This window comes from Bombina bombina, chromosome 5 (genome assembly GCF_027579735.1).
Source record: "Bombina bombina isolate aBomBom1 chromosome 5, aBomBom1.pri, whole genome shotgun sequence".
NCBI lineage: Eukaryota > Metazoa > Chordata > Amphibia > Anura > Bombinatoridae > Bombina > Bombina bombina.
This window is the reverse complement of record NC_069503.1, coordinates 1018129060-1018145931: the sequence shown is the minus strand read 5'-3', so window position 1 is coordinate 1018145931 and position 16872 is coordinate 1018129060. Positions and strand designations below refer to the sequence as shown.

Below are 16872 nucleotides of genomic sequence, written 5' to 3'. Positions count from 1 at the left end.
TTTCTTCGCAGCACAGTGGTAAACTGGATGAAAATAGATTTGTGGCTGTCACTAGCTCTAACGCAGCAAGAATTTTTAACATATATCCACAAAAGGGTAAAATCGCTAAAGGATCAGATGCTGACATCGTTATTTGGGATCCCGAAGCTACAAGGTATGAAACTGTTAATTCTGTGGGCTCTATTTAAACGAGCTTTTACCTTATGCTAAGTAATGATTAGTATATTTAAAAGGTCTCATTACTGTGCAGCCGGGAACAAAGAGCACAGAGAAGGGATTCCCGACTGACAATTTCCCTAAATGTAAAATAAAACTGATTCTCATATTCCTGCGCATATGTTTTGTTTTAAAATGAGATTATTTGAAGAAAAAAGTTTCTATTTAAAGTGGTGGTAAATGTTCCCTTCAATATAAACAGATCTGGAATATTAGTAATATTTTAGATGGAGTTTAATTTATCAGTTGTAATGGAGATGCGCTTTAACTTACTTTTTAATACCTCGCGCTCCGGCCATCCACTTCATAAGTAATCTTTATTTTTATTAAGCAAACAGTTTGAACTGTTCTCCAAGCTATAAATGACCTGGTTTCTAACATAAAACCAGGGATCACCCTGACGCTGCTCATAGCCCACTGTCATGGAGACTTACCTGGTCCCCGCAGATGTTGATTCATTATACCTGTTTTTCTGGCTTCCTGCACTGTGCAAGGATTGCCTGAACCATCCACACCTCCTGCACAATGTTTGAATCAGTTTTTTGTGTGTGCAGATTTACATGAGGAGATGGACATGGAGAGGAATGCAGAAAACACACAAAAAGTGGCTGAGAAAGAAAACATAAATAATGTAGATACAATATCCCTAGTAATCAGTTAATACATTGATAAGAAGTGCTGTATAGTAATCAGATCAATGCATCAATAACTATAGGGAAAATGGTCGAGGGTCCTTCAAAACTTCACCCTTTTTTACAGTTTGATCCTTTAAATATACACTAAATTCTAAAAAAAATAATTTATAGGTGAAGTTGTCAGGTTGAATTTGATGGGCTACGTTCTTTAACATTATCTATAACTATTCAACTTTTGCTTGTCATTCAGCATAACATTCTTGTGACTTTTTTTATATCTTCTATGAATAATCTTAGCTTGCTTGTCACATTTTTTACAGGGAAAATACTAAATCTGCATAACAGCTGTCCTTCATTTCAGATGTTTAAACATTTCAATAAGTCTTTTAGAACTTCATTTGAAGTCTGATCAGGGTTATTGTCATGTAAATGAGTCAGTGATAAACCTGAACAAATACCACATTTTTAATTCATGAAAGCTTGTTTTTGTTGTTTTTTTGTTATCTCAGTGTGACTGTTAATGAATTGGAACCTTTATGCATTTGACAGAGCACAAGTTATTTTTGAACCTGACACTGACAGTAGTGCACATTTAGTTCAAGGAACGTTGCAAATGGCTAAAAGTTTGCTTGTTTGATATATCTGATCTATCTGTTCGGTCAACTGTGGACAACCCAGGCTTTTAGAACTTATATGTATTTTTTATTTATAATAGCATATAGGAGATACATATAAAGGGAAAGATTACAAGTAGAGCACTATGTAATGCTCTAGCTCGAGCGTTAACTGCGCTAGAAGTAAGCTTTTCTTTCATGTAATTAGCAAGAGTCCATGAGCTAGTGACGTATGGGATATACATTCCTACCAGGAGGGGCAAAGTTTCCCAAACCTCAAAATGCCTATAAATACACCCCTCACCACACCCACAAATCAGTTTTACAAACTTTGCCTCCTATGGAGGTGGTGAAGTAAGTTTGTGCTAGATTCTACGTTGATATGCGCTCCGCAGCAGGTTGGAGCCCGGTTTTCCTCTCAGCGTGCAGTGAATGTCAGAGGGATGTGAGGAGAGTATTGCCTATTTGAATTCAATGATCTCCTTCTACGGGGTCTATTTCATAGGTTCTCTGTTATCGGTCGTAGAGATTCATCTCTTACCTCCCTTTTCAGATCGACGATATACTCTTATATATACCATTACCTCTACTGATTCTCGTTTCAGTACTGGTTTGGCTTTCTACTACATGTAGATGAGTGTCCTGGGGTAAGTAAGTCTTATTTTTGTGACACTCTAAGCTATGGTTGGGCACTTTTATATAAAGTTCTAAATATTTGTGTTTAAACATTTATTTGCCTTGATTCAGGATGTTCAATTTTCCTTATTTCAGACAGTCAGTTTCATTATTTGGGATAATGCATTTGAATAATCAATTTTTTTCTTACCTTAAAATTTGACTTTTTTCCCTGTGGGCTGTTAGGCTCGCGGGGGCTGAAAATGCTTCATTTTATTGCGTCATTCTTGGCGCGGACTTTTTTGGCGCAAATTTTTTTTTCTGTTTCCGCCGTCATACGTGTCGCCGGAAATTGCGTCATTTTTGACGTTTTTTTGCGCCAAAAGTGTCGGCGTTCCGGATGTGGCATCATTTTTGGTGCCAAAAGCATTTAGGCGCCAAATAATGTGGGCGTCTTTTTTGGCGCTAAAAAATATGGGCGTCACTATTGTCTCCACATTATTTAAGTCTCATTATTTATTGCTTCTGGTTGCTAGAAGCTTGTTCACTGGCATTTTTTCCCATTCCTGAAACTGTCATTTAAGGAATTTGATCAATTTTGCTTTATATGTTGTTTTTTCTATTACATATTGCAAGATGTCCCAGATTGACACTGAGTCAGAAGATACTTCTGGAAAAATGCTGCCTGGTGCTGGATCGACCAAAGTTAAGTGTATCTGCTGTAAACTTGTGGTATCTGTTCCTCCAGCTGTTGTTTGTAATGAATGTCATGACAAACTTGTTAATGCAGATAATATTTCCTTTAGTAATGTTACATTACCTGTTGCTGTTCCGTCAACATCTAATACTCAGAGTGTTCCTGTTAACATAAGAGATTTTGTTTCTAAATCCATTAAGAAGGCCATGTCTGTTATTCCTTTAAAACTTCTAATTTTTCAGATGAATTTTTAAATGAACATCATCATTCTGATTCTGATAATGGTTCCTCTGGTTCAGAGGATTCTGTCTCAGAGGTTGATGCTGATAAATCTTCATATTTATTCAAAATGGAATTTATTCGTTCTTTACTTAAAGAAGTCTTAATTGCATTAGAAATAGAGTATTCGGGTCCTCTTGATACTAAATCTAAACGTTTAAATAAGGTTTTTTAATCTCCTGTAGTTATTCCAGAAGTTTTTTCCTGTCCCTGATGCTATTTCTGAAGTAATCTCCAGGGAATGGAATAATTTGGGTAATTCATTTACTCCTTCTGAACATTTTAAGCAATTATATCCTGTGCCATCTGACAGATTAGAGTTTTGGGACAAAATCCCTAAAGTTGATGGGGCTATCTCTACTCTTGCTAACGTACTACTATTCCTACGGCAGATATTACTTCCTTTAAGGATCCTTTAGATAGGAAGATTGAATCCTTTCTAAGAAAAGCTTACTTATGTTCAGGTAATCTTCTTAGACCAGCTATATCTTTAGCGGATGTTGCTGCAGCTTCAACTTTTTGGTTAGAAGCTTTAGCGCAGCAAGTAACAGATCATAATTCTCATAGCATTGTTAATCTTCTTCAACATGCTAATAACTTTATTTGTGATGCCATCTTTGATATCATTAGAGTCGATGTCAGGTATATGTCTCTAGCTATTTTAGCTAGAAGAGCTTTATGGCTTAAAACTTGGAATGCTGATATGTCTTCTAAGTCAACTTTGCTTTCCCTTTCTTTCCAGGGTAATCAATTATTTGGTTCTCAGTTGGATTCTATTATCTCAACTGTTACTGGAGGGAAAGGAACTTTTTTACCACAGGATAAAAAATCTAAAGGTAAATTTAGGTCTAATAATCGTTTTCGTTCCTTTCGTCACAATAAGGAACAAAAGCCTGATCCTTCACCCACAGGAGCGGTATCAGTTTGGAAACCATCTCCAGTCTGGAATAAATCCAAGCCTTTTAGAAAACCAAAGCCAGCTCCCAAGTCCACATGATGGTGCGGCCCTCATTCCAGCCCAGCTGGTAGGGGGCAGATTACGTTTTTTCAAAGAAATTTGGATCAATTCAATTCACAATCTTTGGATTCAGAACATTGTTTCAGAAGGGTACAGAATTGGCTTCAAGATAAGGCCTCCTGCAAAGAGATTTTTTATTTCCCGTGTCCCAGTAAATCCAGCGAAAGCTCAAGCATTTCTGAAATGTGTTTCAGATCTAGAGTTGGCTGGAGTAATTATGCCAGTTCCAGTTCTGGAACAGGGGCTGGGGTTTTATTCAAATCTCTTCATTGTACCAAAGAAGGAGAATTCCTTCAGACCAGTTCTGGATTTAAAAATATTGAATCGCTATGTAAGGATACCAACATTCAAAATGGTAACTATAAGGACTATCCTGCCTTTTGTTCAGCAAGGGCATTATATGTCCACAATAGATTTACAGGATGCATATCTGCATATTCCGATTAATCCAGATAACTATCAGTTTCTGAGATTCTCTTTCCTAGACAAGCATTACCAGTTTGTGGCTCTGCCGTTTGGCCTAGCAACAGCTCCAAGAATTTTTACAAAGGTTCTCGGTGTCCTTCTGTCTGTAATCAGAGAACAGGGTATTGTGGTATTTCCTTATTTGGACGATATCTTGGTACTTGCTCAGTCTTCACATTTAGCAGAATCTCATACGAATCGACTTGTGTTGTTTCTTCAAGATCATGGTTGGAGGATCAATTTACCGAAAAGTTCATTGATTCCTCAGACAAGGGTAACCTTTTTAGGTTTCCAGATAGATTCAGTGTCCATGACTCTGTCTCTGACAGACAAGAGACGTCTAAAATTGATCTCAGCTTGTCGAAACCTTCAATCACAATCATTCCCTTCATTAGCCTTATGCATGGAAATTCTAGGTCTTATGACTGCTGCATCGGAAGCGATCCCCTTTGCTCGTTTTCCCATGCGACCTCTTCAGCTCTGTATGCTGAACCAGTGGTGCAGGGATTACACAAAGATATCTCAATTAATATCTTTAAAACCGATTGTACGACACTCTCTGACGTGGTGGACAGATCGCCATCGTTTAGTTCAGGGGGCTTCTTTTATTCTTCCGACCTGGACTGTAATTTCAACAGATGCAAGTCTGACAGGTTGGGGAGCTGTTTGGGGGTCTCTGACAGCACAAGGGGTTTGGGAATCTCAGGAGGTGAGATTACCAATCAATATTTTGGAACTCCGTGCAATTTTCAGAGCTCTTCAGTCATGGCCTCTTCTAAAGAGAGAATCATTCATTTGTTTTCAGACAGACAATGTCACAACTGTGGCATACATCAATCATCAAGGAGGGACTCACAGTCCTCTGACTATGAAAGAAGTATCTCGAATACTGGTATGGGCGGAATCCAGCTCCTGTCTAGTTTCTGCGGTTCATATCCCAGGTATAGACAATTGGGAAGCGGATTATCTCAGTCGCCAAACGTTACATCCGGGCGAATGGTCTCTTCACCCAGAGGTATTTCTTCAGATTGTTCAAATGTGGGGACTTCCAGAAATAGATCTGATGGCTTCTCATCCAAACAAGAAACTTCCCAGGTATCTGTCCAGATACAGGGATCCTCAGGCGGAAGCAGTGGATGCATTGTCACTTCCTTGGAAGTATCATCCTGCCTATCTCTTTCCGCCTCTAGTTCTTCTTCCAAGAGTAATCTCCAAGATTCTGAAGGAATGCTCGTTTGTTCTGCTGGTGGCTCCAGCATGGCCTCACAGGTTTTGGTATGCAGATCTTGTCCGGATGGCCTCTTGCCAACCGTGGACTCTTCCGTTAAGACCAGACCTTCTGTCGCAAAGTCCTTTTTTCCATCAGGATCTCAAATCCTTAAATTTAAAGGTATGGAGATTGAATGTTTGATTCTTAGTCAAAGAGGTTTCTCTGAATCTGTGATTAATACTATGTTACAGGCTCGTAAATCTGTATCTAGGAAGATATATTATAGAGTCTGGAAGACTTACATTTCTTGGTGTCTTTCTCATCATTTTTCCTGGCATTCTTTTAGAATTCAGAGAATTTTACAGTTTCTTCAGGATGGTTTGGATAAAGGTTTGTCTGCACGTTCCTTGAAAGGACAAATCTCTGCTCTTTCTGTTCTTTTTCACAGAAAGATTGCTAATCTTCCTGATATTCATTGTTTTGTACAAGCTTTGGTTCGTATAAAACCTGTCATTAAGTCAATTTCTCCTCCTTGGAGTTTGAATTTGGTTCTGGGGGCTCTTCAAGCTCCTCCGTTTGAACCTATGCATTCATTGGACATTAAATTACTTTCTTGGAAAGTTTTGTTTCTTTTGGCCATCTCTTCTGCTACAAGAGTTTCTGAATTATCTGCTCTTTCTTGTGAGTCTCCTTTTCTGATTTTTCATCAGGATAAGGCGGTGTTGCGAACTTCTTTTAAATTTTTACCTAAGGTTGTGAATTCTAACAACATTAGTAGAGAAATTGTGGTTCCTTCATTATGTCCTAATCCTAAGAATTCTAAGGAGAAATCATTGCATTCTTTGGATGTAGTTAGAGCTTTGAAATATTATGTTGAAGCTACTAAGAATTTCTGAAAGACTTCTAGTCTATTTGTTATCTTTTCCGGTTCTAGGAAAGGTCAGAAGGCCTCTGCCATTTCTTTGGCATCTTGGTTAAAATCTTTAATTCATCATGCCTATGTCGAGTCGGGTAAAACTCCGCCTCAAAGGATTACAGCTCATTCTACTAGGTCAGTTTCTACTTCCTGGGCGTTTAGGAATGAAGCTTCGGTCGATCAGATTTGCAAAGCAGCAACTTGGTTTTCTTTGCATACTTTTACTAAATTCTACCATTTTGATGTGTTTTCTTCTTCTGAAGCAGTTTTTGGTAGAAAAGTACTTCAGGCAGCTGTTTCAGTTTGATTCTTCTGCTTATAATTTCAGTTTTTTTCATTATAAGATTTAAACTTTATTTTGGGTGTGGATTATTTTCAGCGGAATTGGCTGTCTTTATTTTATCCCTCCCTCTCTAGTGACTCTTGCGTGGAAGATCCACATCTTGGGTAGTCATTATCCCATACGTCACTAGCTCATGGACTGCTAATTACATGAAAGAAAACATAATATATGTAAGAACTTACCTGATAAATTCATTTCTTTCATATTAGCAAGAGTCCATGAGGCCCACCCTTTTTGTGGTGGTTATGATTTTTTTGTATAAAGCACAATTATTCCAATTCCTTATTTTTTATGCTTTCGCACTTTTTTCTTATCACCCCACTTCTTGGCTATGCGTTAAACTGATTTGTGGGTGTGGTGAGGGGTGTATTTATAGGCATTTTGAGGTTTGGGAAACTTTGCCCCTCCTGGTAGGAATGTATATCCCATACGTCACTAGCTCATGGACTCTTGCTAATATGAAAGAAATGAATTTATCAGGTAAGTTCTTACATAAATTATGTTTTTGTGCGCACAAAGTTGCGTTTGTATTACAAGTTGAAAGTAGACTGTTTTTGCTCTTGCGCAACCCCAATGCATATGAAAATCAAATTTACAGTATCGCGCATGTGATTGCGTATTCCCCTATTGAAGTCAATGGAGCAAAAAAAAGTGGGAAAAAAACTACTCACGCTCAAACCTGATTCTCAAGTGCGCTAACCCAACATGAAAATATGAATATTTCACATTCCAATCTTCTTCACATAGCAGAATATGTTCTATTTATTCATTAAATAAATATTTATATATATATATATATATATATATATATATATATATATATGATGGTATTTTGCTAAAACATATATTTATACCTATATATATATATATATATATATATATACCTCGAAACGTCACCCTAGTTAAATATACTATTTGTTTTACAAAACTAGAGAGTGCTTATTTCTTGCTAGTCTATTATTCCTATTTTTTCACCCTGGTGCCTACCTGACCAGTTTGGTGAGAGTGCTTATTAACCTAAAGATATATATATGTGATGTTGCAGGAGGGTGATGTTCCCCCTGTTTTCTTCTGCTAAGCTAATATGTTTTTATTTGGCTGCCGTTTATTTTCATGTTTTTAAGCTGCGCACTAATAAAGAACTTTCTTTTACCTATTCCTTTGGAGTGCCGAGGAGTTTTTTGTTTACTTTTAAAGATATATATATATATATATATATATATATACAATATATATATATATATATATATATATATATATATATATATATATATATATATATATATATATATATGCCTGTATATGTGTACATATGTAAATACAAATATACACATATAAATACATGAATACATATGTACTCATATATAGACATATATGTTTCTTTCATGTAAGTGGCAAGAGTCCATGAGCTAGTGACGTATGGGATATACAATCCTACCAGGAAGGGGCAAAGTTTCCCAAACCTCAAAATGCCTATAAATACACCTCCCACCTCACTCATACCTCAGTTTTACAAACTTTGCCTCCTTTGGAGGTGGTGAACCAAGATGTGTTTGATTTCTTCTGTGATAGGCGCTTCTAAGCATTTTGAAGCCCAATTCCTCTCAAAGTACAGTGTTTGTCTGAGGGATGTGAAGGGAGTATTGCCTGATAATACCATTTCGCCTATGGGAAATCTATTCTAGCGCTCTCTGTAAATTGGTCACAGGTATTCATCTGCTGCCTCACTTTACAGATCGACATTATACTCCTCTACCATTACCTCTACTGATATGTTTCAGTACTGGTTTGGCTGTCTGCTATATGTGGATGGGTGTCTTCTGGTAAGTATATATCATTTTTTAAGACATTCTCAGCTATGTTTGGCACTTTATATTATATATTGCATATATTAGCCATGAGTCAGGTCTGTGTATATTTCCCTTTGCAGTCTAACAGTTTCAGCATGGAAATTATGTTTATGGGAGAATTTAGTTTTTTTTTTTTTTACCTGGGGCTCCAGTTAGTTGTAACTTGGAGTCTGTTTTTCAAACTTTTCGTAGGCAAATTAGGCTTGCGATGACTCAAAATGCTACTTTTTATTGCAATTTTTTTTTGCCGTGAAGTTGCGCCTGTTATGACGCAAGTTGCATCATTTCATTGTGTTAGCTTTGGCGCCAAAAGATATTTCCTCTGCATTTGCATCATCTTTATATATATTCATTCTTGGCACCAAAATTTGTTATATTAAGTCTCTCCCTCTTTTTACATACTGGCTATATTCTAAGGCCTGCTATTTCTATGGCTGATGTTGCTGCTGCTTCAACTTTTTGGTTGGACAGCTTAGCACAGCAGTTATCAGATCCTGAACTGTCTTTTACTTCAACTTGCTAATCATTTTATTTGTGATGCTATATTTGATGTCATTAAAATTGATATTAAATCTATGTATTTAGCTATTCTAACTAGAAGAGCTTTATGGCTTAAATCTTGGAATGCTGACATGGTGTCTACATCTAGATTACTTTCTCTATCGTTTCAGGATAATAATTTATTTGGTTCTCAATTGGATTCTATTATCTCCACTATCACTGGGGGAAAGGGAGTTTTTCTGCCCAAAGATAAGACATCTAAGGGTAAGTTTAAAACTCCCAATCATTTTCGTTCCTTTCATAAGAATAGAGAACAAAAAACCTCTCCTTCCCCTAATGCCTCTGGCTCTAATTGGAGACCATCTCTGAATTGGAATAAATTCAAGCCTTATAAGAAACCAAATCCAGCCCCTAAGTCTGCATGAAGGTGCGGCCCTCAAACCAGCTCAACTGGTGAGGGGGCAGATTGAAATTATTTCAAGACATTTGGACAGATTCTGTTCAAAATCAGTGGATTCAGGATATTGTTTCTCAAGGGTATCGAATAGGCTTCTTTCTCATGTTCCAACAAACCCTGTGAAGGCTCAGGCTTTTCGGAAGTGTATTTCAGACCTAGGTGCCGAATTACTATTGTGTGAGCGGACATGATCCGATATTGCGGATCATGTCCGCTGCACATCGATAAATGCAGACAGCATACGCTCTCAGCATTTATCATTGCACCAGCAGTTCTGGTGAACTACTGGTGCAATATTGCCCCCTGCAGATTCACGGCCAATTAGCTGCTAGCAGGGGGTATCAATCAACCCAATCGTATTGGATCTGGTTGATTTCTGGCGATGTCTGTCCGCCGCCTCAGAGCAGGTGGACAGGTTATGGAGCAGCGGTCTTTAGACCGCTGCTTCATAACTTGTGTTTCTGGCGAGCCTGAAGGCTTGCCAGAAACACGAGACATCAAGCTCCATACGGAGCTTGTTAAATAGGCCCCCTAGAGTTTTCAGGGGTGATTGTCCCAGTTCCTCAGCAGGAACAGGGTTTGAGTTTTTGTTCAAATCTGTCAAATCATTGTCCCAAAGAAAAAAGATTTGTTCAGACCAATCCTGGATCTGAAAACTTTAAATCGTTTTGTATGAGTCCCAACTTTCAAGATTATGACTATAAGGACTATTCTGCCTTTTGTTAAGCAAGGTCATTTTATGTCCACAATAGACTTTGAGGACCCTTATCTTCACAGTCCGATTCATCCATACCACTATCGTTTTCTGAGATTCTCTTTTCTAGACAAGCATTACCAATTTGTTGCTCTTCCTTTTGGCCTAGCCACAGCTCTAAGAATTTTCTCGAAGGTTCTCGGTGCCCTTCTATATGTAATCAGAAAGCAGGGTATTGTGGTGTTTGTTTATTTAGACAATATCTTGGTACTAGCTTAATCTCATTTAGCAGAATCTCACATGAAACAACTAGTGTGGTTTCTTCAAAGACATGGTTGGAGGATCAATTTACAAAAGAGTTTCTTGATTCCTCAGACAAGGGTCACCTTTTTAGGTTTCCAGATAGATTCAGTGTCCATGACTCTTTCTCTAACAGACAAGAGACAAATTAAGTTGGTTTTAGCTTGTCTAAACCTTCAGTCTCTATCATTCCCTTCAGTGGCAATGTGCATGGAAGTTTTAGGTCTCATGACTGCAGCATTGGACACAATACCCTTTGCTCGTTTTCATATGAGATCTCTACAGCTTTGCATGTTGCACCAACGGTGCAGGGATTATACTCAGATATCACAGTTGATAAACTTAAATCCCAACACTCAACTCTCTCTGACTTGGTGGTTAACCCATCACCTTATTGTTCAAGGGGCCTCCTATGTTCATCATTCCTGGACTTTAATCTCAACAGATGCAAGTCTTACAGGTTAAGGAGCTGTCTGGGGGTCTCTGACAGCGCAAGGGGTTTGGAATCCTCAAAAGGCGAGGTTACCAATCAATATTTCAGAACTCCATGCTATTTTCAGAGCTCTTCAGGCTTGGCCTTTATTGAAGAGAGAACTTTACATTCGTTTTCAGACAGACTATATCACAATAGTGGCATATGTCAATCATCAAGGGGGGACTCATAGTTCTTCAGCAATGAAAGAAGTATCTTGGATACTTTCTTGGGCAGCATCCAACTCTTGTCAAATTTCTGTGATTCATATCCCAGGTGTAGACAATTGGGAAGCAGATTATCTCAGCCATCAGACTTTACATCAGGGGGAGTGGTCTCTCCATCCAGATGTGTTTTTTAATCTTGTACAGATGTGGGGTCCTCCAGAAATAGATCTGATGGCTTCTCATCTGAACAAGAAGCTTCCCAGATACCTTTCCAGGTCCAAGGATCCTCAGGGCGGAGATGGTGGATGCTTTAGCAGTTCCTTGGTTTTACCAACCTGCTAACATTTTTCCTCCTCTGGTTCTTCTTCCAAGGGTGATCTCCAAGATTATAATGGAACAATCTTATGTGTTTCTGATAGCACCAGCATGGCCTCACAAGTTTTGGTATGCAGATCTTGTCTGGATGTCCAGTTGCCAGCTTTAGCCACTTTCTTTAAGGCCAGACCTTCTGTCTCAAGGGCTGTTTTTCCATCAGGATCTCAAATCTCTAAATTTGAAGACAGGGAAATTGAATGCTTAGTGCTTAGTCATAGAGGTTTCTCTGACTCAGTAATTAGCACTATGATACATGTTCATAAGTCTGTTTCAAATAAGATTTATCATCGGGTTTGGAAAACCTATATTTCATGGTGTTCCACTCATGATTATTCTTGACATTCTTTCAGAATTTCTAGGATTTTACAGTTTCTTCAGGATGGTTTGGATAAAGGGTTGTCTGCAAATACTTTGAAAGGACAAATATCTGCCCTTTCTGTCTTATTTCATAGAAAGATTGCTAAGCTTCCTGATATTCACTGTTTTGTTCAGGGTTTGATTTGTATCAAACCTATTATTAAATCTATTTCTCCTCCTTGGAGTCTCAATTTGGTATTGAAAATTTAACAGGCCCGCTCCTCCTTTTGAGCCTATGCATTCTCTGGATATTTAATTACTTTCTTGGAAAGTGTTATTTCTTTTGGCTATCTCTTCTGCTAGAAGATTTTCTGAATTGTCTGCTCTCTCTTGTGAGTCTCCTTATCTGATTTTCCATCAAGATAAAGCTGTTTTGCGGACTTCGTTTAAATTTTTGCCTAAAGTTGTGAATTCTAACAACATTAATAGGGAAATTGTTGTTCCTTCCTTGTATCCTCATCCTAAGAATACCCTTGAAAGGTCTTTACATTCTTTGGATGTGGTTATTGCTTTGAAATATTATGTTGAGGCTACTAAAGATTTCAGAAAGACTTCTAGTCTATTTGTTATTTTTTCTGGTTCCAGGAAAGGTCAGAAAGCCTCTGCTATTTCTCTGGCATCTTGGTTGAAACTTTTGATTCACAAAGCTTATTTGGAGGTGGGGCAGTCTCCGCCTCAGCAAATTACAGCTCATTCTACTAAATCAGTTGCCACTTCTTGGGCTTTCAAGAATGAAGCTTCAGTTGATCAAATTTGCAAAGCAGCAACTTGGTCTTCTTTGCATACATGTACTAAATTTTATCATTTTGATGTGTTTGCTTCTTCGGAAGCAGCCTTTGGTAGAAAGTTTCTTCAGGCAGCTTTCTCAGTTTGATTCTAGTGCCTTTGATTTGAGTTTTTTTGACATTTCTAAGAAAACGTAATTTTTTTTTGGATTTAATTTCTCTCTAGTGACTCGTGCACTTCCACATCTTGGGTATTATATCCCATACGTCACTAGCTCATGGACTCTTGCCACTTACATGAAAGAAAACATAATTAATGTAAGAACTTACCTGATACATTAATTTCTTTCATAGTGGCAAGAGTCCATGAGACCCACCCTATTTTTTGTAGTTTAGATTTTTTTGTATAAAGTACATTATTTTTCCAGTTCCTCTATTTGTATGCTTTTTACTTCTTTTTTTACACCTCACTACTTGGCTATACGTTAAACTTAGGTATTAGTGAGGTGGGAGGTGTATTTATATGCATTTTGAGGTTTGGGAAACTTTACCCCCAACTGGTAGGAATGTATATCCCATACGGCACTAGCTCATGGACTCTTTCCACTATGAAAGAAATTAATTGATCAGGTAAGTTCTTACATAAATTATGTTTTATATATATATATATATATATATATATATATATACACATTCACCTGCCACTTTATTAGGTACACCTTGTTAGTACTGGGTTGGACCCCCTTTTGCCTTCAGAACTGCCTTACTTCTTCATGGCATATATTCAACTAGGTGTTGGAATTATTCCTCAGAGATTTTAGTCCATTTTGACATGATAGCATCACACAGTTGCTGCAGATTTGTCGGCTGCACATCCATGATGTGAATCTCCCGTTCCACCACATCCCAAAGGTGCTCTATTGGATTGAGATCTGGTGACTGTTGAGGCCATTGGAGTACAATGAACTCATTGGCATGTTCAAGAAATAAGTTTGAGATGATTTGAGTTTTGTGACATGGTGCATTATCCTGCTGGAAGTAGCCATCAGAGGATGGGTACACTGTAGTTATAAAGGGATGGACATGGTCAGCAACAATACTCAGGTAGGCTGTGGCATTTAAACAATGCTCAATTGGTACTAAGGGGCCCAAAGTGTGCCAAGAAAATATCCCCCACACCATTACACCCCCACTACCAACCTAAATCGTTGATACTGTACAAGGCGGGATGGACCCATGCTTTCTTGTTGTTTATGCCAAATTCTGACCCTACCATCTGAATGTCCCAGCTGAAATCAAGACTCATAAGACCAGGCAACATTTTTCCAATCTTCTATTGTCCAATTTTGATGAGCGTGCGCGAATTGTAGCCCTCAGTTTCCTGTTCTTAGCTGACAGGCATGGCACCCGGTGTGGTCTTCTGCTGCTGTAGCTCATGTGCTTTCAAGGTTTGACATGTTGTGCATTCAGAGATGGTATTCTGCATACCTTGGTTGTAACGAGTGGTTATTTGAGTTACTGTTGCCTTTCTATCATCTCGAACCAGTTGACTCATTCTCCTGTGACATCAATAAGGCATTTTTGTCAACACAACTCATCCACACTCTTTTTCGGACCATTCTCTAAACCCTAGAGATAGTTGTGCATGATATCTTTGATCCCTTATAGCTTTTTTGTGCAATATTTCTTTTTAAATAATTTTTATTAGGTGTTATTACTTTGTAATGAATTTTTTATGTGTTTTGTGATGTTGTTTCGCAGCCAGAGCTCTGAGGCTGCACTAACCCGACGCACGTTAACTTTAATTACTCTCAAGTGATCGCGTTTACTTTAAACTTGTAATAATAACGTAAAACCCGATGCACGCAAGCAGACTTGATAAACCCCTTTTTGCTTGCGTGCAAACGCTCGCTATTCGTAATCTAGCCCAAAATATGATCTGTAGCTTCATGACTTGGGGAGGATGAAAAGATATTTTAAGGGACATGAAACCCAACATTTTTCTTTCATGATTCAGATAGAACATGTGATTTTAAACAACTTTTTAATTTACAGCAATGTACTACTGGGAGCTAGTTGAACACATTTGGTCAAACAATGAAAAAAGACATTTATGTGCATCCACCAATCAGCAGCTAGCTTGTGATAATGTATTGCTGCTCCTGAGCATACCTGGGTAAGGATTTCAAGAAAATAAATCAAATTAAATAATAGAAGTAAATTTAAAAGTTGTTTAAGATTGCATATTCTGTCTGAATCCTGAATGAACATTTTTGGGTTTCATGCCCCTTTAAAGGGATTTTGTACTGATCCGTATGAAAGAGCAGTAGTAAACATGCTGACATTTTTATTACCTGAATAAATGTGAAGTACATTTTGTTTAAATTTAAAATATATTACAATTAAATTTAAATTTAAAATAACATGCCAGTATCAGTTTTGAACATCCTACTATTCCTCATTGACTTTTATAGGTATTGTGTATTAATGTTCAATGGGCATTGGCAGGAAGTACCTATCAGCCAATGAGCATTAGCAGGAAGTACCTATCAGCCAATGAGAATTAGTAGGAAGACAATTAGTAGCAAGAAATGCTAGGGATAGCGAGCAGACCTCCCAACCTGATACAATCTCGCTACACATATGCCTACAGAACAAATGGAACAATACATTTTTATCACTCTTGAGCGCAGTTAGCACTCATGGTAAATCAATATCGCTCCCATGTTTGTGCTGGTATTACAAGTTAAAAGTAAAAATTAAGAGCGCAAGTGAAATAGTCAGGCATGCTAACATTTGGAGGTCGGATATCACAACTCCCTTTTTTCATAGACTTCTATGGGGTGTGCTAAAAAAGCCTTTTCTTTCTAATGACACGATGAGTCTATGGATCATCTAATTACTATTGGGAATATCACTCCTGCCCAGCAGGGAGTGGCAAAGAGCACCACAGCAAAGCTGTTAAAAATCACAATCCTTCCCTCCCACTCCAGTCATTCTCTTTGCCTTAGTTTGAGCAAGGAAGTGGTAAAGTTAGGTGTTAGTAAATGATTCTTCAATCAAGATTTTATTATTTTTCTTAGTAGTGCAAGATTGTGCTGCTTTGTCCTAGGGTGTAGCCGTAGTCCACATCAGTCTCTTCAGTAGGGCAGTGGTGGCTTTAGAGCAATGGGAACTTGTGGGACATAATTCTCACTGTGCCTCCCATATACTGATGCTGCCCTAACATTGGAAGTCTGAGTAAAATTACTCAGTCTTTTTCTCTTTTTTCACAGGTCCATGTGAGGGAGAGGACCTCTCAAACCTGGAGCTGCCTTCCTGTCGGGCAGGTTAGGAGGTAAGTGCTGACTTTATTTTCTGGGATTGCAGTAGAAGACTCAGAATAAGTTGGGCACTTTATTTCGTATGGGACACATTAAAGGCTCAGTGGAGTTTGGGCTTTTTATTGTGGACAGCTTATACGCAGGCACTGGGGCTAGAAAAATGTATACATTATGGGTGGTTCCACTATTCTCGGTGGTTTCATTTATTTAAAAACAATATGCCGACCGGGAGATGTCTTTATGCGACGCCCACGATGGTCGGACCTAGAGGAGGCGGCAATTTCTGTTGTTCCCTTACTTCCTAGTGATCGGAAGGGGAAGTAGTATAGCATCTGTTTCTCTTACGCATACTACTTTTATTTTATGCGTCTTTAGCAACAGAGTCCAGTTTCTTGTAACTGCTAGCTGAGTTCCGGATCTGTCATTTATGAAATGGCTCCTGTCCAGAAGAGAGCCAGTGTCAACAGGCAGGTAGGCACCTCAGCAAAGCAGCTGAGGTGTAGAGTTGATCTGCAGTATTTGTCAGGTTTACTATCCTCTCTGATTAAAAAAAAAAAGTTACAGTTTAAAATTTAAAGTGACAGTAATATTTTTTCTCTTTAAATTTTATTTAAAAATATTGAACTTTTTATTTGATATTTTA

The 16872-nt window shown here is 38.1% G+C and overlaps 1 protein-coding gene across 3 annotated transcripts in view; it reads left to right on the top strand.

Annotated features, from left to right (window-relative positions):
• The window catches only part of DPYS (dihydropyrimidinase), a 268242-nt gene that overhangs the window by 202042 nt on the left and 49328 nt on the right, over positions 1 to 16872 (top strand). For all 3 annotated transcript variants that reach the window (XM_053715274.1, XM_053715276.1, XM_053715273.1), the window contains exon 7: positions 12 to 154. In XM_053715274.1, the coding sequence (XP_053571249.1) occupies positions 12 to 154 (143 nt within the window). The remainder of the gene's footprint in view (positions 1 to 11; positions 155 to 16872) is intronic.